Below are 21,445 nucleotides of genomic sequence, written 5' to 3' on the forward strand. Positions count from 1 at the left end.
CCTTCCCTTTCCCTTTCTAATCGTCGCAAGCCAAGCACAACACTGCCCCCTGCCGTGGCTGTTCTACAGGGCGACATAGGTCGGGGAACCAATGGCAAAATTCCACCAATGGGAAAATCCAGACCGAAAATCCCACCATGACGCCATTCGGGTAAGCTTCGTTTCGTTTGCAGCCGAGGAAAGAGATGTGCGTGGCGGGAGTTGCAGTCGATGAGAAGGAGTGAGAGGTGAGGTCTTGGGGAGCAGCCAGAGTTCGGTGAGCGCATCTGGGTTCAGCCAGTTGGGCTGTGCATGTGGGTGCTGGCAGTGAGCTTGGTTTGGTTCTCTTGGGGGTGGTTTCAGAACGACCTCGATGAGGCTTTGGGGAAATGCTCTCCAGAGGCTTCATTCTTTTCTCTTTACTCTTTCTCCCCATCCCCACACGGGCAGGGCTCATGTTCCCAAACAGTTGTTGTATAACCCTTGCCCCATGGCCCCATCAGGGGTTTGAAGTTCTAGCTCTCCTTGAGCCATCTGAAACAACTCCCCTGCTGGCTATCCCTTTATGACTCATTGCCCTCAAAGCACTGTTTCCTGGTCTGTTTAAGCATCTCCACCTGTGTGACATTTCCTTAGGGCCAGAAACATTGCTGAAGCCAAGTGGTATTGATACGTGGGTAGACTCCACAACTTATTAAAGTTGTAAAGTAGGTATGCTTTATTCAGTGCTGAGGAGCATGGCAGATCGCTCCTCCAAAGGCATGCGCACCCCAGTGTTGTTCTTCTCTATATTTATTCTCTAAACTATTACAATTATATTATACATATTCATGACCTATTCCCGCTTCATCTTATAACGAGGTAAAAGGTCCTTGCTTGCATAGTGTCTCCTAGTAGTCGTGGGTGAGGGTCTCAAGATGAAGTAAAAGAGTCTTCCTTGAACTTTTCACCTCTAGTTGTTGCACATGTTCCCTGGTGATTTAGTCACTGTCCAAACAGCAAAGCCGATTTCAGCCGGTTTAGGGGTACAGAGAGCAGGAACTCAGTTATTGTTCCTTCAGAGCATCCCAATGGGTAGGAAATCAAGTAAGGGAGCTAGGAGACCAGCATGGTTAAACAAGGAGCTGCTGGGCAAACTCATGTGGAAAAAGAGAATCTATGGATTATGGAAGGAGGGGCTGGCCACTTGGGAGGAATATAGGAAGGTTGTTAGAGGATGTAGGGTTAGAGGCAATTAGGACAGCTAAGGCCTCCTTGGAACTTAATCTTGCTAGTTGGGTTAAGGACAATAGAAGGGCTTCTTCAAATACATAGTGGATAAAGCTAACACAAGAGGCAATATAGGCCCACTGCTGAATGAGGTGGGTGCCCTGGAGACAGAGGATATAAAGAAGGCAAAGGTGCCGAATGCCTTCTTTGCCTCTGTCTTTACTCCTGCAGACTCTCCCTGGGGGCCCCAGATTCCTATAGCCCCAGAAGGAGTCAGGACAAAGGAGGAGTTTGCTTTGGTAGATGAGGATTGGGTTAGGGATCAGCTAAGCAATCTGGACATCTATAAATCAATGGGTCTGGATGGAATACACCTGTGGGTGCTGAGGGAGCTGGCAGAGCTCATTGCTAGGCCACTCTCTATCATCTTAGGTAAATCTTTGGAAACGGGAGAGGTGCCTGAGGATTGGAGGATGGCAAATGTCATGCCAGTCTATAAGAAGGGCAAGAAGGAGGACCCGGGTAATTATAGACCGGTCAGCCTTACCTCCATCCCTGGAAAGGTGATGGAACAACTTATTCTTGACACCATCTCTAGACATCTCAAAGATGAGGGGGTCATTAAGAACAGACAACATGGTTTTACCATGGGGAAGTCATGTTTGACCAACCTTATAGCCTTGTATGAGGAAGTAACTAGGTGGAGGGATGATGGTAGAGCAGTAGATGTGGTTTTTCTTGATTTCAGTAGGGCATTTGATACTGTCTCCCACAGCATCCTCATAGATAAGCTAAGGGAGTGTGGGCTTTTGATGATCAGGTAGTGAGGTGGATCAAGAACTGATTGAAAGGAAGAAGGAAGAGAGTTGTGGTCAATGGGGCAGAATCTAGCTGGAGGTCTGTAACTAGTGGAGTCCCTCAGGGGTTGGTGCTGGGACCAGTGCTGTTTAATATTTTCATCAACGACCTGGATGAGGGAACTGAGTGTACCCTCAGCAAGTTCGCTGATGACACTAAATTGGGAGGTGTGGCTGACACACTAGAAGGCTGTGTTGCCATTCAGCGAGACCTGGACAGGCTGGAGAGTTGGGAGGGGAGAAACTTGATGAAATTCAACAAGGGCAAGTGTAGAGTCTTGCAGCTGGGGAAAAACAACCCCATGTACCAGTACAGGTTGGGGGTTGACCTGCTGGAAAGGAGTGAAGGGGAAAGGGACCTGGGGGTCCTGGTGGATAGGAGGATGACCATGAGCCAGCAATGGGCCCTTGTGGCCAAGAAGGCAAATGGCATCCTAGGGTGCATTTAGAAAGGGTGTGGTTAGAGGGGGAGGAGAACATCTCTTGCCCTACTACTCTGCCTTGGTGAGGCTGCATCTGGAGTATTGTGTCCAGTTCTGGGCCCCTCTGTTCAAGAAGGACAGGGAATTGCTTGAAAGGGTCCAGCGCAGGGCCACAAAGATGATGAAGGGAGTGGAACATCTCCGTTATGAGGAGAGGCTGACGGAGCTGGGTCTCTTTAGGTTGGAGAAGAGGAAACTGAGGGGTGACCTCATCAGTGTTTACAAATATGTAAAGGGTGGGTGTCAGGATGATGGAGTTAGGTTTTTTTCAGTGATGTCCAGTGATAGGACAAGGGGCAGTGAGTGTAAACTGGAGCATAGGAGTTTCCATGTGAACATCAGGAAGAACTTCTTTACTGTGAGAGTGACAGAGCACTGGAACAGGTTGCCCGGGGGGGGTGGTGTGGAGTCTTCTATGTTGGAGGTATTCAAGGCCCACCTGGACAAGTTCCTGTGTGATGTACTCTAGGTTACCCTGCTCTTGTGGGGGGGTTGGACTAGATGATCTTTTGATGTCCCTTCCAACCCTTGGGATTCTCTGATTGTGATTCCTTTTATCCATAGCCTTGGTCCTCCCCCCTGCTCTGGCAAGCATGATATGTTTTGAGCACGGATTTGTTGAGTAAGCAGTAACATTGTTAAGCAAGCGGCTTGACCCTAACAACCCTGTACATAGGTTAACCCTTCGCATCAGTATTGCACCAGCAGCCCTGATCCTGCTCTCATCGGGGGCATCAGATGTTTCTGATGCCTGTTCTCAACCATCTGGCACGGACAGGCACTCCCTTGTTTTCTCCCAGGTACTTACAAATAATTTAATTACCTGGTGCTCTGTTCCAAGGAGCCATGTAGTACTGTGAGAAATCTGCTCAGCAATCAAAATTTTACAGGCAGAAATTGTGAAGCAAAGAGCCCTTTAATAGCAGCATGCTGGGTACATCATCCACGGACAGATGAGCACACCCACTCAGCAGATATAGAATCATAGAATTGTAGAATAGTTAGGGTTGGAAAGGACCTCAAGATCATCTAGTTCCAACCCCCCTGCCATGGACAGGGACATCTCACACTAAACCATATCACCCAAGGCTTCATCCAACCTGGTCTTGAACACTGCCAGGGATGGATCATTCACAACCTCCCTGGGCAACCCATTCCAGTACCTCACCACCCTAACAGTAAAGAATTTCTTTCTTATATCCAATCTAAACCTCTGCTGTTTAAGTTTCAACCTGTTACCCTTTGTCCTATCACTGCAGTCACTAATGAACAGTCCCTCCCCAGCATCCCTGTAGGCCCCCTTCAGATACTGGAAGGCTGCAATGAGGTCTCCACGCAGCCTTCTCTTCTCCAGGCTGAACAGCCCCAACTTTCTCAGCCTGTCTTCATATGGGAGGTGCTTCAGTCCCCTGATCATCCTCGTGGCCCTCCTCTGGACTTGTTCCAACAGTTCCATGTCCTTTTTATGTTGAGGACACCAGAACTGCACACAGTACTCCAAGTGGGCTCTCTTGAGAGCAGAGTAGAGGGGCAGGATCACCTCCTTCGACCTGCTGGTCACGCTTCTTTTGATGCAGCCCAGAATACGGTTGGCTTTCTGGGCTGTGAGTGCACACTGCTGACTCATGTTCATTTTCTCATTGACCAACACCCCCAAGTCCTTCTCCACAGAGCTGCACTGAATTTCCTTATTGCCCAACCTGTAGCTGTGCCTGGGATTGCTCCGACCCAGGTGTAGGACCTTGCACTTGTCATGGTTAAACTTCATGAGGTTGGCATCAGCCCACCTCACAAGCATGTCAAGGTCCCTCTGGATGGCATTCCTTCCCTCCAGCGTGTCAACTGAACCACACAGCTTGGTGTATACCTCTCTAGGTTTTGCCTCCTGATTATGCCAGCCTTCCTCTGAGAAATTATTTAGATTTTCTGTGAACCCAAACCCCTACCCTCTGACTGCTCTCGGAGGGTCTCTGATGGTCATGGGGAGGAAGGCTCCGAGTCTTTTTCACAAATAAGCTTCTGAACTTTGTTTCTGGTGCATGCATTGAAGCCTTGCAGTTACATAAACTCTTTATCTATATTCAGATGTTCCTAACACCAGCCGCAGACTCCCTTGGCTGATGCCCACACCCTGGAATCCCATGCCTTATAGACTTTCTGTTCTACCTATAGCTCACTCATAACAAAACCTCCTATATTTTTCTCACAATTCCCCCTTTTCTTTTTCTTGCTTTCTTTGTTAATGAGCGCCATGCTGTTCCTTATTCTCTCTCACCGAGTTAAAAGTTTCTGAGCTTCCTGCAGTTTTGGATTTTCTATCACTGTGGCTTCAAATTTTGTTTGTGCTATGATGCGTTGGATCTGCTTGCTCAGAATGGGAAGCAGACACGGTAATACAAATAATAATCCTAAAATTACAATAATTCCCAGAAGGATACTTTTCAATCCCCCAAAATTCCATCGTTTTTCATTCCACAATTTTTCATTCCACCATTTTTCAAGTCCCAAGTCAAACCCGTTCCAAGTTTGTACTGGGATGTGAACCACCTTTTTAATTTCATCGACCAAGGTTTCAATGGCTTTTCCCTCATCATCTATTTGGAGGCAACAGTTTGTGAGACTGAATTTTCCACAGACTCCCCCCTCCACAGCTAACATATAATCTAAGGCTAGTCTGTTTTGATAAACTGCTGTTCTTAGTTTACTTCCATTTTTGCCAGTTTTAGGAGACCCTCCCCAGTGGTATTTATGATTATTTCAACCACTTTTTTTTCTATAGCCTCGAGACCATAAGCATGTGTGTTCTAAGGTTATTTCAGTGTTAAAATTCAAGAGGCTCTTACACCATCCACACCTGGCAATTATTGTTAGTTGACAATCTTTACACTTCAGACAGAAAGATGCCCTGGCTTCTGCTGATACTATGGGGCACTGTTTTCCATTGTTCCCTCTACCCATGCAATTATTGTCCTCTTATATCTGTTAGATTCCCACAAGTTATCTGCATGAGTTCACCTGATCATTTGACTCTGTCCCAGTCAGACCAATTCCCACACTTGTCCTACCAGAAATTGCCTCAGAACAGTACCCAAACGGTTTGGTTACAGCCAAAACACTCTGTCCTGGGTTCAGCAGTAACAGTCATTTTTTCTCCTTCTTGGTAGCTGGTGCAGTGCTGTGTTTTGACTTTTGGGCTGGGAACTGTTGCTGATAGCACGTATGTTTTGAGTTACTGTTCAAATGTTTGGTTTGTCCAAGGACTTTCTGAGCCTCGTGCTCTGCCAGGGAGGAGGGGAGGCTGGGAGGAAGGAGAGACAAGACACCTGACCCAGGCTAGCCAAAGAGGTATTCCATTCCATGGCACGTCATATCCAGGATGTAACCGAGAGTTACCTGTAAGGGCTAGTGCTCTGGGGGGTTGGAGGAGGTATCGGTCGGTGCTCGGTTGGGCAGGGTGGGGTGAGTTATGGGTTGGTGGCTGGTGAGGTGTTGTATTCTCTTCACTTGTTATTTCCTTTATCATTATTATTAGTAGTAGTAGTAGCTTTAGTGATTTATGTTATACCTTAGTTATTAAACTGTTCTTATCTCAACCTGTGGGAGCTACATTCTTTGGATTCTCCTCCCCAGTTCCCTGGGAGTTGGGGGAGAAAGGAGGGGGGCGTGTTAGTGAACGGCATTTTCTTATCTGCACAATGTAGTGGAGGTATTGTACCATGCTATGATTTTACCATTATATAATTACCATTTATAATGCAGAATAATGGGTTACATGAAAAATTTCCAAACCCATTTATAGGACAGTGCCAGTTAACAGTCAGTTTGATGCTGAGATGCAGGTGATGTCTGGTATTATCCTTGCTCATCCAGAGATTAATCTTAGGGCACTTTTCTCTGCGTTTCTTTTCGACTTGCTCAGCAGTCCAGTCACTGTAAGAGAACTTATTGTCGAGTTATTTTAAATTTTGGATAACTCCCTTGCATATTCCATTTGTTCTCTTTTGGGGGTTTCATTGGCCCTTTTACTCTGGAATGGTGCATCTACCCATGTTCTTCGGTCCTAATTGCTGTTTCTATAGTGAGTAGGACCTGACATGGTCCCTCCTGCTGCAGTCTCAATGGTTCTTCTTTCCATGTGTTAATGAGAACCCAGTCTCCCACTTTGAACGGATGAACCTGCATCTCCAGCTTTGTGGTCTGGGATAATAAACCTTGTTGGTACAAATTATGTAATCGAGAGGATATTTCTCGTATGTAGTAGTATATGTGTTTCCCCCCCCCCACTTTCCCAAGTGGGGGCCTCTACATTGTGGTATAAGTAAGGCAATCGAAACAGCATTTCACAGGGGAAAGACTGATGTCCTTTCTAGGGGCAGTTTGTATTCTGAATAGCGCTGGAGGTAGGCACTTAGTCCAAGGCATTCCAGTCTCAAGGATTAGTTTAGTAATGTGATTTTTGAGAGTCTGATTCATTCACTCGACCCTGCCTGAGCTCTGGGGATGCCAGGGAGTGTGGTCCTGCCAGGTTATCTGCAAATTGTCAGATACCAATTTTAAGATTTTGGCTGTAAAATGGGATCCCCAATCAGAGTCTGTTGTATCAGGGAGCCCAAATCAGGGAATTATTTGTTCTAATAATATTTTTATAACACTCCTGGAGGTGGCCCTTATTACAGGAAATGCTTCAACCCAATGGGTTAAATGATCTACAATTACCAATAAATATTTCCATCTTTGGGTTAAGGGTAACTCAGTAAAGACCACTTATATTCTTTGAAAAGGTCACAAAGCTAAGTCCCTTCCCCTTGCTATCCAGGATTGCTGTAGCTTCTTATTAATTCTCTGACAGATTATACATTAGTTTGTGATTTGCTTAGCAACTGTATATATTCCTTACATCCAAAAGTTTTAAGAAAGGTCTCCACTAGTGCCTGTGTGCCCCAATGAGTACTTTCATACAATTTATGGAGCACCTCCCTCATGGTACTTTTGGGTAACATTTGTCTCCTGTCTGGGAGTGCCCATTTGCCTGTTACATCTTCTATTGCCCCAATTTCTTTTTAACTCCTCTTTCTCCTGTTCATTGAATGTTGTGCATAGTTCTTTTTCCTGAACTGGTATCAGCATCATGAGATTTTTCCTCACTTTTTCCTCAAGTGCCACTGCCTTCGCTACTTGATCTACTTGTTTATTTCCCTGGGCTATCATGCTGTTCCCCTGTTGATGCCCTTTTACGTGCACTATTGCAAGTTCTTGAGGTATTAATAAAACCTTTAGCAGTGTTTTAATTACTGCTTCATGGCTCAGGTGTTTGCCTTGGGAGGTTATCATTCCTCTTCCCTGCCAAATTTTTTCCAAACACATGAACTACTCCCCAAGCATACTTAGAGCCAGTATAAATTGTTCCAATCCCTTCTCCTGTTTCTTGTAACGCTGCTACCACAGCATATAGTTCACATATTTGGGCTGACCAGTCTCTGGGGAGTTTACCTGCGCTTACTGTGGTTAACTCTATGCCATCCATAACTGCATAGCCACTGACTTTTTTACCATTTATTACTTGAGATGACCCATCTGTAAACAGGTGTCACCCTTCCTTCAAAGAAATCTCCATTAAGTCCTCACAGACCTTTGTCTGATAATCTATTATTTCCAAACAGTCATGCCCCAGACCTTTATTCTTTCCTGTCCCGTATAAGAACTGAGAAGGGTTAACACAGGAATTCACTGTTAAGTTTAAGTCGTCTCATTCCATTAAAATAGCCTCATACTTAATACTTGAGAATTCTGCAATCTGTCATCCAGCACCCTGACCTCTGGGTCAGAATTGTTTGCACAGCATGGGGTGTGTAAACCACAAGCCTGCCTCCAAAGGTTAATTTCCTAGCTTCTTCTGCTGACAGGGCAGCGGCAGCTTGTCGTGGTTTAAAACCAAGTCCGCACAGCTTGTGTGGTTTAAAACCTCACCTCAGTCTCCGGCAGTACCACACACCCCTTTTCCCCCCCACTTCCCCACTCCCGGAAGGATGGGGAGGAGAACCGAAGGAATGTAACTCCCATGGGTTGAGATAAAAACCAATCCAGTAATTAAGGTATAACACAAATCACTACTCCTACCACTAATGAAAACAATGATAGAGGAAATAAACAAGGAGAGAGAATATGATACCACCCACAGAACCGAGCCCAACCCGTAAGAGAGATAACTCCCCCCCTTCCGGCCAACTTCCAGTTACCTCCCCGAGCATGACGTGCTATGGTATGGAATACCTCTTTGGCTAGCCTAGGTCAGGTGTCCCATCTCTCCTTCCTCCCAACTTCCCCTCCTCCCTGGCAGAGCATGAGCTCAGAAAAGGCCTTGGACAAAACCAAACATTTGAGCAGTAACTCAAAATATACTTGCTATCAGAAACCATTCTCAGCCCGAAAGTCAAAACACAGCACTGCACCAGCTACCAAGAAGGAGAAAAAATGATTGCTACTGCTGAACCAATGACACAGCTATTGGCTGTATAGATGATGGCCAGCCCCTGATTACCAGTTCTAATAATTTTGCTAGGAAAACTACTGGTTTCTTGTACTTTTCACGTTTGGCACAGTTGGATGCCCAGTAATCACAAAACGAGCTGAAAACAGCCATATCTGTAATTCTTCTGATAGCTGGCAAAGATTTAGAACAGTGTGACCTTCCTGCAAAATTTATTGCAAGATGGGCAGACAAGGAGTATCCCAAGCTAGCAGATGTTTGGGAGGCTCTGTCTCTAAACTAACTGATAAGTAGAAGGATGGTGTGAAATCATTCATTCATGTTTAGTGGGGCCACTAAAATCCACAAACTTAGAACACATTGTTCTTTATCTTCGACCTAAGTTAGGCTAAAAGTACTTTAACCCTATGTTTTCCAGGCACTAGCTTTCCTCATATCAAGCCCCCCTCCCCATTTTTCTTTTACCTTTACAAATTCTTTTGCTATGTGACTCCATTTTGCTCAAGAGTTCTGGCCATTTTCAACTTGTTGTCTAATCTTGTGTCTTTAGTGAGCTTTGTGACCTCATACAGATATATCCACATAGCAACACCTATGATTTGCAAAAGCCAATACATTTATGTATTTATCACAATTCCCCCCTCTTTTTCTTAATCTGTTTGGCTTGAACTATATAGGAAAAATAAGAAGTTTGGCAGTCAGGAGAGCCATGATGGGCAGAGCAGGAGCCTCCCCATTGCCAGAGCAGAAAATAGGCCAAGAAAATGGGCAGGGGATAGGTTGTGTCGTGGTTTAAACCAATCCACACAGCTTGCATGGTTTAAAACCCCACCTCAGTCTCCCGCAGCACCACACACCCCTTCCCCCCTCCGCCCTCCCCGCTCCCGGAGTAACTAAGGTATAACACAAATCACTACTCCTACCACTAATGAAAACAATGATAGAGGAAATAAACAAGGAGAGAGAATATGATACCACCCACAGAACCGAGCCCAACCCGTAAGAGAGATAACTCCCCCCCTTCCGGCCAACTTCCAGTTACCTCCCCGAGCATGGTGTGCTGTGCTATGGAATACCTCTTTGGCTCGCCTGGGTCAGGTGTCTGATCTCTCCCTCCTCCCTGGCAGAGCATGAGCTCAGAAAAGGCCTTGGACAAAACCAAACACTTGAGCAGTAACTCAAAACATACTTGCTATCAGCAACCGTTCTCACCCAAAAGTGAATAACACAGCACTGCACCAGCTACCAAGAAGGAGAAAAAATTACTACTACTGCTGAACACGGGACAGTTGGATGGGGTTGGGTTTTGGTTTCTTTTTGGTTTTGTTTTTTGGTTGGGTTTTTTTTGTGTCTGCTTGCATTTTGGTGGGTTTTCTGGGTTTTGGTTGGTTGGTTTTGATTGTTTGTGTGTGGTTTTTGTGGTTTTCTGGAGGTTTTTTGTTTGGTTGTTTGTTTTTTTTGTTATTAGGATGTTGACCTGGATTTCTTAGCTAAGATGACCAATGGCTTTTCGGGGGCTGACCTGACAGAAATTTGCCAGCGTGCCTGCAAACTGGCTATCCGTGAGTCCATCGAGAGTGAGATCAGACGAGAAAGAGAAAGGCAGACCAACCCTTCTGCCATGGTGAGTGGGGCACTCTGAGCTTTCCATGAGACAAGGCAGCTCAGTTCTGCTCATGTATGAGATGGGATGTGTTTCTGTCCATAATCCTCAGATAGGGATGAGTGGGCTCTCAGCATAGAGCATGGAGCTGGAGCATTTATTTCTCATCTTGTGGGCACTTGAGGCCCTCCTGGGGTGCCTCATTGTCAGCATTGCTCAGAAGGCCCCTGCTGCAGCTGTGACTCAGTCTGCCACAGTGTCTCCTACTTTGGTGGGTGTTGGAGCATCCTGGCCTAGAGGGAGGATGTGAGCAGCTGTTGGGCTGCAGAGCTTGGGCACACAGCTCACCTGGGCCCTCTGTCCCACTGCAGGAAGTGGAGGAGGATGACCCAGTTCCTGAGATCCGCCGGGATCACTTTGAGGAGGCCATGCGCTTTGCTCGGCGCTCTGTCAGTGACAATGACATCAGGAAATACGAGATGTTTGCACAGACTCTACAGCAGAGCCGTGGCTTTGGCAGCTTCAGGTAATCATAGGGGGAGGGTAGTATAGCTCAGCCAGCCCCAGAGCAGAGTACTGAGACAGCTTTCTGCTGGATTCTGGGTAACAAATTCCCTCTTCCACTGCATTTTTCTATTCTCCCCAGTATGTACAGCAGCTAGCTGAGCTTGTAGCAGGTGTAGGCTGTGCTGCAGGTTGGTTGTAACTGCTCTGTTAGTGCTCCTGAAGTCTGTCAATCCTTTCTTCTTTTAACATGAGTGACATCCAGCAGCTGTTTAAGCCTTTTGTGTAACCTGCCATAAGGCCTCATCCCATTTCTCCTTGTCCTCCTTGCCACTGGGGAGTTGGTGTGGAGGGGAGGGCATTGTGCTGAACTTTTTGAGGAGGCTTTTGAACAGTGTCTTTTTTCCCCTTCTGCACCACTGCATACAGGTTCCCATCAAGTAACCAGGGCAGTGCTGGTCCAAGCCAAGGCACAGGAGGCAACAGCGGGGGCAACGTGTACAGTGAAGACAATGATGATGATCTCTACGGTTAACTTGCTGTCCTCTGTGGACTGAACCCTACATCAGGCCACGTTGTACAGGAAAAAAAAATCCAATGTTAGTGAACTCTTAGCTTCTTCATTCCTCAGTTAGAATGGTGTAAGCTGCATGTCAGACTTTATATGGGGGATGTTTTCTGCAAACACAAATCCAGACCAGTGTTCAGTTGGGAGGCAGACAGTGCATTAACAAGGAGGGGAACCAACTTAAATTCTCAGAAATTTCCATTTTAGTTTATGTGGCAGAATCAGCAGCTTTAACAAAGAGTATGATGCTAGCCTGTATAAAAAAAAAAAAACCCACAAAAATAATAAAAAATCACATGAAACTCTAAGCAGGCCCTTGCAATTTCTTTGTGGGGGACTGGTGCAGTGTAGTTTCTGCTGCCTGTTAACCCTGTGTCACATGCTGTCTGAGCACTCCTCAGTCTGGTAGACCCCATCTATGTGTGTTTCCTTGGTGCGTTTGAGGTTGCTCTTCATTCTTATGCCTCTTAGCCCATTAACAGAAGAAGTTGTTTTGGCAGTTTTCTCCCCTGCCCTAATTGACAAGAAGTGCTAAGTAAGAGAGGTAGCAGATACCTCTTGCTTCTCTGATGCTGGCCCTGAGCTGTCAGGTCTTGTCGACGCAGGAGTCACTGGACAACGCGGAGACGATCAATGTGATCAAGCGATTGCCAACCTTTATTAGATACAGTGCTCCTTTTTATACCCTTACTCCCTTATGTAACAACCTTGAATACTGAGCTCTAATTGGTTAGTCTAGAGGTTACTATCGTTTACAGAGCTAATGTTTATAACTTGTTATAATTGCAATTAAATACCTTACTCTAAAAATACAGTGGGAAACTACAACCTTGGCAGAGATCATTCTCTGCACGTTTTCAGTGGAAAATTACAGAGGCCTAACAAGACAATTGAAGTTGCTTATGCCTGCCAAAAATCTTCTTACTTTACAGTAATAAGGCTCAGGGTATCAGGATTGCTCACTACGTGGCCTTGGCTCTTTAAGAATTCCCACAAGGTCTCCTGCTGGTTTGGCTCCTCTGCAGCAAAGAACTTGTCTGGCAATCCCTGTTTCATCTGCTCTGCCTGAAGGCATGCACAAGGAGGGCTCTTAGGCTCTCTCTGGAGTTTGTGATCAGGGAAGAGGGTAGCTTCTGATGCTGCTGCAGCAGCAGTTTATCAGGCTCTGTGGAGAGATTTCCTCCTTCCTCTGCACTGTTACATGTATGCCTTCGGCTTTCTGATGGCAAGCATGGCTCTCTGCTGCCAGCTTGACCCTTGTTGTGCCTCATACTCAGTAGTTGGGTTCAAATTGTGGTTCTTACCCTTTTCTACTTAGAGGTTGCTGCCTTGCTCCTTGGTTTATTTTCTCTGACCTTAAAAATGGGCTACTGCTGTACTTCAGTGTTTTGTATGAGAGATGGCCTGGGTCTGGTCCTGTCACGCACAGGAGCAGTTGTGGCAGGCTGGATATGGAGAGCCTGTTTGAGCCAATGACCATCGGGTGCACAAAATGGCCATGTGCTATTAGCTTTTTTTTCCTTTGTTTTTTTTTTGTTTGTTTTTTTTTTTTGGGGGGGGGGAGGAGGAGCAGGGTAGCAGTAACCAAGGGCTTCTGCAAAGAGGCTTAAATGTAGATTGTGTGGCAGAAGGGTGTCCTAGGCCTTTGGGCTGAGCCATGCTGAGGCAGGAGTTATGCAGGGCCTGGGCAGTAGGAATTTCAGCCCTAAAGCCTGGCAGATCTTGGAAGGCTTCATCAATCTGGATAGATTTAAGGGGAGACAGGTGAGGTGAGGCTCATCTCAAAATGGCAGGAGGATAGGAGCATCCATGAAAGGGGGGCAATGGGGAGAAAAATGCTGAAATTGGGAACACTGGTTAAGTAGCTGTGGTAGGAGGACATGGGAACCCTTGGGGAGGATGAGTAGCCCCTGCTCAGGTGTTTTGTCTTACTTTAGAGTTGTCTGCCTGCTAGCACTGTTCTTTACCCTTAGCAGCCCCAGAAAAATAGGCACCACCAGGGACTAGGTTTGGCCCCAACCTGTGCCCTTTTCCAGAGACTACCCCTGCAGAAGAACCCCTCTGGTAGCTACATGGGCAAGAGCCTTCCTGTGCCACCCTCTTCCCTTACCCACCACCTTGCTGGGGAGGCTGGGCAGCCCCAGAGGTGCTGGCAGATGGAAGGTACTGTCAGCTGGGGCTTGCCCTGGATGGAGCATGGTTAGCAAGGTGGGCAGCTGAGGGCAGTCCCTTTCATCACTCATGCTTGGCATTTCCTTGTGGCCCCGGAGCTACAGCCAGGCCACATAGAGGACTGTGTGTGGCCTAGCGATGTCATGTGCAAGGATCCCTGGCCAAGGTATTGGTGTTAGAGGCTGGTTCTTGACCCCAATAATGGGGTCCTGCAGCACCCCAAAACTCTTATGGGCTCAGCACGGTTCCTGTTCTAGTCTAGGTCATCTTATTGGTCATGTCTATGGGCATTCCTGTCCCATGAGCATCCCCTTCCCATGGTGTTGTCCCAAGGGCATTCCTCCATTACAGGTATCACTTTCCCCATGGACATGCCCTCCCAAGTTCCATCCCATGCCCCATGGGTGTTCCTTTTCCAAGATCATCCCCTTCCCATGGCCATTTCCTGCCCTATGGGCAACCCTGGCAGCACTGCCAGCCCCCATGACTGGGGGGAGTGTGATAGCTCTGCCTCTCCCCTGTGCCCCCAGTCTGCCCAGACTGTTAGCTGTTCCCAGACCTGTCTGCTGTGTGGGCTTCAGGGTCAAGTTCTTACAGGGTGCTTTCATTGCCCCTTCTCAGGAAGGAGCTTGGGGTTGTGAGCCATATAGGGTTTGGCAGCCTCTGCCCAGGCCTCTCTGAAGGCACAATGCCCATGGGTTTTTGCTTACGTTGCCTGCCTTTACAGCTACTCATGCTTGGCACCTGATGGGCCAACATTTTTCCTGATATCAGTGGGAATGTCCCTGGGTAGAATCATAGAATACTTAGGGGTGGAAAGGACCTTAAGATCATCTAGTTCCAACCCCCCTGCCATGGGCAGGGACACCTCACACTAAACTGTATCACCCAAGGCTCTGTCCAGCCTGGCCTTGAACACCACCAGGGATGGAACATTCACAACTTCCCTGGGCAGCCTGTTCCAGTGCCTGACCACCCTAACAGTAAAGAATTTCTTCCTTATATCCAATCTAAACTTCCCCTGGTTAAGTTTTAGCCCATTACTCCTTGTCCTATCACTATAGCCCCTAATGAAGAGGCCATCCCCAGCATCCCTATAGCCCCCCTTTGGATACTGGAAGGCTGCTATGATGTCTTCACACAGCCTTCTCTTCTCCAGGCTGAACAGCCCCAACTTTCTCAGCTTATCCTCATACAGGAAGTGCTCCAGTCCCCTGATCATTCTCATGGTCCTCCTCTGGACTTGTTCCAACAGTTCCATGTTCTTTTTATGTTGAGGACACCAGAACTGTACACAATACTCCAAGTGAGGTCTCACAAGAGCAGAGTAGAGGGGTATCAAGCGAACCACACAGCTTGGTGTCATCGGCAAACTTGCGGAGAGTGCGCTCAATCCCACTGTCCATGTCACCAGCAAAGATGTTGAACAAGACCGGTCCCAACACCGATCCCTGAGGAACACCGCTTGTTACTGGTCTCCAGATAGACTGAGCCATTGACCACAACTCTCTGCCCATCCAGCAGAGAGACCACCAAGTGGTCCACCTATCAAATTGATATATCTCCATTTTAGAGACAAGGATGTCATGTGGGTCAGTTTTGAGCGCTTTGCACAAGTCCAGGTAGATGATGTCAACTGCTCTACCCTTGTCCCTCAGTTCTGTAGCCCCGTCATAGAAGGCCACCAAATTGGTCAGGCAGGATTTCCCCTTAGTGAAGCCATGCTGGCTGTCACCAACCGGCTTGTCCTTTTTTATGTGCCTTAGCATGCCTTCCAGGAGAATCTGCTCCAAGATTTTGCCAGGCACAGAGGGGAGACTGACTGGTCTGTAGTTCCCTGGTCATCCATTTTCCCCTATCATGAAAATGGGGGTTATATTTCTCTTTTTCCAGTTGTCAGGAACTTCACCTGACTACCATGATTTTTCAAATATGATGGCCAGTGGCTTAGCAACTTCATTTGCCAGCTCCTTTAGAACCCGTGGATGGATTTCATCAGGTTCCCATGCATGTTCAGGTTCTTAAGATGGTCTCGAACCAGATCCTCTCCTACAGTGGGCCTAAGGTCTTCATTCTTACAGTCCCTGCATCTGCCTTCCAAGATTTGGTTGGGTGGTGTGGTCAGAGCATTTGCCAGTGAAAACCGAGGCAAAGAAGTCATTAAGAACCTCAGCCTTCTTCAAATCCAGGGTAGCCAGGTCTCCTGATAGCTTCCAGAGGTGGCCTACGTTGTCCCTAGTTTGTCTTTAATTTGTGATGTACTTAGAGAATCCCTTAACATCCTTAACATCCTTAGCCCAGTTTAATTCTCACTGGGCCTTAGCTTTCCTAACCTGGTCCCTAGCTTCCTGGACAGCATCCCTGTATTCTTCCCAGGCCGCCTGTCCTTGCTTCTACCTTTTATAAGCCTCTTTTGTCCTTTGAATATTCCTCAGCAGCTCCTTATCCATCTAAGGAGGTCTCCTGGCCCTCCTGCTGCATTTCCTTCTAGTTGGGATGCAATGCTCCTGAGCTTGCAGTAGGTGATCCTTGAATATCAACCAACAGTCTTGGGTCCCCCTGCCATCTAGGGCTATATCCCATGGAACTTTACTAAGCAGGCTTTGAAGTGGTCAAAGTCTGCTCTCTTGAAGTCCAGGGCAGTGAGCATGCTGTATGCTCTTCTTACTGTCCTGAGGATCTTGAATTTGACCATCTCATGATCGCTACAACTGAGGCTCCCCTGGAGTGTCACATTTCCAACCAGCCCTTCCCTGTCGGTGAGCACAAGGACAAGCAGGGCACCTCTCCTGGTTGGCTCCTCTATTAGTTGCAGAAGGAAGTTGTCTTCCATACAATCGAGGAACCTCCTGGATTGCTTGTGTCTGGCTGTAGTATACCTCCAACAGATATCAGGGTGGTTGAAGTCCCCCACGAGAACAAGGGCCTGCAAGCATGAGGCTGTTCCTATCTGTCTGTAGAGTGCTTCATCCACAGATTTCTCTTGATCAGGCGGTATGTAACAGATTCTCACAATAATGTCTCCTATCACTGTTCTCCCTTTAACCCTGACCCGCAAACTCTCTGTTGACTGATCACCTGTCCCCAGACAGAGTTCCATACTCTCCAGCCTATCCCTAACATAAATGGCAACTCCCCCTCCCTGTCTGCCAGGCCTATCTTTTCTAAAGGGCCTGTAACCTTCCATTCCAACACTCCAGTCATAGGAGCCTTCCCACAATATTTCTGTGATGCCTGTTATGTTATATCCCCGTAGATGTGCCCACATCTCTAGTTCCTCTTGTTTGTTCCCCATGCTACGTGTGTTTGTATAGAGGCATGTGTGCCGAGCTCCAAATGAAGCCAGCTCATTCACTGGAGCGGCTGGAATATTTCTACATTGCTTTGAGCATTTATTATAGTTTCTGGCAGCTGGTTGTGTTGGGATGGAATGATGTCCCCCTCCCCCAACACATCTAGTTTAAAGTATCCTTGACCAGTCTGTCAAGCCTCCTACCAAAATCACTCTTCCCGTTCTGTGTCAGACCAGCTCCACCAGCCCCCAGTACACCTGGCTTACAAACTTGGTTCCCATGTTCAAGACACACAAACCCTTGACTATGGCACCAACTTTCTAACCATTTATTAATCTGGCCAATCTTCCTAGCCTTTTCAAGGTCCTCCCCTTTATCCTGGAGAATCGATGAACAGACAGTCTGAGCTCCAGAGCCCCTAACCACCTCTCCCAGGGCTCTATAGTCATTTATGTTCTCCAGGCTACTGCTGTCTATATCACTAGTGCCCACATGGATCACTAGAAGTGGTTAATAGTCAGTGGGACTTATTAGAGCAGGAAGCTTCTCTGCAACATCCCTGATCCATGCCTCTGGTAGGCAACACACCTCCCTTGAGACTGGGTCAGGCAGACAGATAGGTGCCTCTGTTCCTTTCAAAGTAGAGTCCCCTACCACTATGATCCACTGCTTTTTCTTTGCGGCACCAGTAGAGGTCTTTAGCAGTGCCCCAGCCGGTTGTTTCTGGTACGAGTGTGTTTTCTCATTAGCTTCCTGCAGAACTGCAAAGCAGTTCTGGGTGGGGACAACAGATTTAGGAGGAAGCCCCTTGCTTTTAATTGTTCTCTTCCTTCTTTTTTCTGTTACTATTGATTCGGAGAAAACTCCATGAACAAACTCGCCAACAGAGTTTCAAGTTGACAAGCAGGTATTCTTTATTACGGCGCCGGGAGACACGGGGGATAGCTCCTCCTAACGTGTGTCCCCGTATTGCTCTACAGGTCATCCTTATATGGTCACTGAGAACATTACATCATTTCCAGAAAGTTTCCCGCATTCATACAAAATATGATGGTGGTTCCCAGCTTAATTAACATTACAGATATAGCAATCATCCTGTTCTTTTACTTATCAATAGGTTTTAACTACTGCCATCCTGGCCATCAGCTAGTCCCAGGTGCTACCCACCCCTTGGTCGTTTTCCATTCTGTTCTTGTCACACCTTTTGTATTGAGGTTCTGAGGACCTGAAACTGCCTTCAGGCAAAACGGTTACTTTTCATTACAAAGCCAAACTTATCATTACTTTAGAACTGATTACATTTTGTGCCTCTTTGTTTCAATCCCCCCTTTTTCTGTCCTTTTGCGAATTCTTTTGCAACATTTTATATAATACCATTACCATCTAGAGTCTTTTGAAAGTGTCCTGTTTCTACTTGATACTTAAGTTTCATTTCTTTTTCCAGTCTTCATAACTTATTATAGATCATTTACAATACCAGAAAGAAAATTTTGTTATACCACAAGTAATTAATATTAAGACAATATCCTGCAACCAGTTGCCTTAAACAGGAGAGATCAAGTAACCATGAAGTTAACTTTTTCCATATTTCTTTAAACCCCCAGGAGGTATCATCCTTGGCCATTTTATGAAAGATTTTAATTTATTTCCAAATTTCCTCCAGATTTGTTTCAGGAACAGCAACTTTCACTGATTATGGAACAACCCCCTCCTTGTGAAGCCAATAATGTCTAGAGCCATTCGGCTTTGTAATACCATTTTAGATATCACCCACAAATTTGTCCATGAGATAGTGTTGGAAACTGGAATGCCAATTAATGGACGGCCCTGATCTCCTGATTCAGGCAACTGTGCACACACTCAACAGCCACTACAATTAACAATTTTAGCAACATTCTGCATTAATTTCAGGTATAAGTATTGGTCCCAAACTAGTATACCAGTTATCATATAAGTTCAAATTACGACCGATACAATTTCATACACCAGGAGCCTGAGGGTTCAATCCACCATGTCTTCTCTGGTTCTGGTGCTTTCTTTATTCTTGAATAATGTATCCAAGCAGGTTGTTCCTTTATCTTCACTGCTGTAAAGGTGGTCAAACTCTCAGAGATGGCCTTCTCCCACTTCCAGAAGACTTTCTCTTTTAAACTGGGACTGATATGGTCTTCCATATAAAATTTTACATGGTCTAGCCTTTTCTTTCGACCGAGGTTTAGTTCAAAGCCTTAATAGAGCCAGTAAGGCTTGGTACCAATATTAATTTATTTCCTGACATATTTTACCAATCTGATGTTCTGATCAGATGAACCATCTTTTCTACTTGCCCACTGACCTGGGGCCTGTATGGTACATGTAGTTGCCAATCAGCTTCTATTTTTGCTAGTTTCTTGTAACTATTTTGCTCTAAAGTGTAAGCCTCGGTCAGAAGAAATTGCCTCTGGTGCTCCAAAACAAGGTATATCATACAACGATGTTCCAATTACTTGTCTTACATTATTTATTCTACAAGGGAATGCTTCTGGCCATCCTGAAAAAGTATCCGTTAACACCAACAAATATTGGTAACCCCCTTTTCTTGGTAATTCAGAGAAATCTATTTGCCATTGCTGTCCCGGATAATTTCCTCTCCCAATGGTCCCAATTTGATTTCTGTTTTCAGTTTTAGGATTATTCTTAAGACAGAGCTGACATTGTTTTGTCACTGATTGAACTGTGGTGTATAGATTCCTTCCTACAATTTGTTTGTCCAAATATTTATACAAAGAGTTGCTACCCCAATGAGTTTTATTATGTTCCTCTTGAACTAGCCTCCAGAGTTGATTATAAGGAATTACAATTCGCCCATCAGGTATCTGAACCCAACCCTCTTTGTTTTCCTGTCCTTCGAGATCTTCAATCAATTTTCTATCCTCCTTTGAATATCTAGGTTTAGATTTCTCAATTGTTAGTTTGTCATCAGGGATTAAAAGAATGATTTTAAGATTGTTCAGCTTCTTGTTTGGCTCCAATATTGGCCAAATTATTTCCAGTTTCCTGATCAGAGTCACCAGCTTAAATTTATTTATTTATTTTTTTTTTAAAAAAAAGTTTTCATTCTTTTCAGACGTCACCATGTCCATGGACCACAAATGCATATTTAGAATCAGTCCAAATATTTATCCTTTTGTCTTTAGACAGTTCCAGGGCTCTTGTTCAGCATGTTCCAGGTTTCTTTCAAATTTGGTAAAAACAAAAACCAAAAGAAAAAAAAAACCATGAAGAAGATAACCAGTGGGCTTCTTTCTGTTCCAGAACTGCTAATACAACATGAGACACTAGTACAGTAATCTTTTGTCCCAAGGTAAATTTGCAAGCCTCTTCAATGTTCATGACAACTGCAGCCACAGCTCTTAGGCATCTGGGCTATCCTTTGCTTGCTTCATCCAGCTGTTTTGAAAAATGCACCACTGTCTTCTTATAGGGTCCTAGCTTCTGAGCAAGGACCAAAGCTATTCCCTCTTCATAGGAATATAGCCAAAAGGGTTTAGTCACATCTGGAAGTCACAGAGCTGCAGTTCTCATTAGCTCTGTTTTAAAGCCCTCCTCTACAGAATCGGTCTATTCCAAAGAGAGGTTTCTTTTAACAGTTCATATAGTGGTCTTACCAGAACACCATAATCACATATCCATGTCTGCATCATTCAGTCATTCCCAGGAACGTACAGAACTCCTTGATGGTTGATGATAGTGGTGTTTGATAAATGGCTTCCTTTCTAGCAGTTCCAACTTCTATGTTCTCCTGTTGTTTCATATCCTAGGTAGGAAACTCAGGTTTGAATTAGTTTGGCCTTTTGTCTGGATACCTGATATTCATTCAGCCCCAGAAAATTCAATAATCCCACCATTAACGAGACATATTCTTCCTTTGTTCCTGTAGCAATTAATAGGTCATTCACATATTGTAACAGAGTCCCTCTGAGTGGGTGGATTCCTTGTTTCTAGTTCCAGTGTTAACTGATTTCAAAACTTGTTGGACTGGTTTTAAACCCTTCAGGTAATACTGTCCAAATTAGTTGAGTTTTCCTTACTGTGTCAGGATTTTCCTTATTCAAAAGCCAATAAATTCTGGTTTTCTTTGGCCAATATTAAGCAAAGAAAGAGTCCTTTAAATCCAAGACAGCGAACCATTTGATTATTATTCAATTTAGTAACAAATGCCTATACCCCCCCTTCCTTGGCAGTTAGTTACATTCAATGCTTTAGCTATATTTTCAGCAAGATTTACAAAGAGATTTTTTTAGCAACTGTG

The 21,445-nt window shown here is 45.6% G+C and overlaps 1 protein-coding gene across 1 annotated transcript; it reads left to right on the forward strand.

Annotated features, from left to right (window-relative positions):
* The first annotated feature begins 17 nt into the window (after positions 1 to 17).
* Positions 18 to 11,972, forward strand: LOC117438243 (transitional endoplasmic reticulum ATPase-like). Its single transcript, XM_034073762.1, has 4 exons — positions 18 to 151; positions 10,483 to 10,638; positions 10,989 to 11,143; positions 11,551 to 11,972. The coding sequence occupies exons 1-4, from the start codon at positions 92 to 94 to the stop codon at positions 11,654 to 11,656; spliced, it is 477 nt and encodes a 158-aa protein (XP_033929653.1). The 5' UTR covers positions 18 to 91; the 3' UTR covers positions 11,657 to 11,972.
* The last annotated feature ends 9,473 nt before the right edge of the window (positions 11,973 to 21,445 follow it).

This window comes from Melopsittacus undulatus, assembly GCF_012275295.1.
Source record: "Melopsittacus undulatus isolate bMelUnd1 chromosome W unlocalized genomic scaffold, bMelUnd1.mat.Z SUPER_W_unloc_3, whole genome shotgun sequence".
Taxonomy (NCBI): domain Eukaryota; kingdom Metazoa; phylum Chordata; class Aves; order Psittaciformes; family Psittaculidae; genus Melopsittacus; species Melopsittacus undulatus.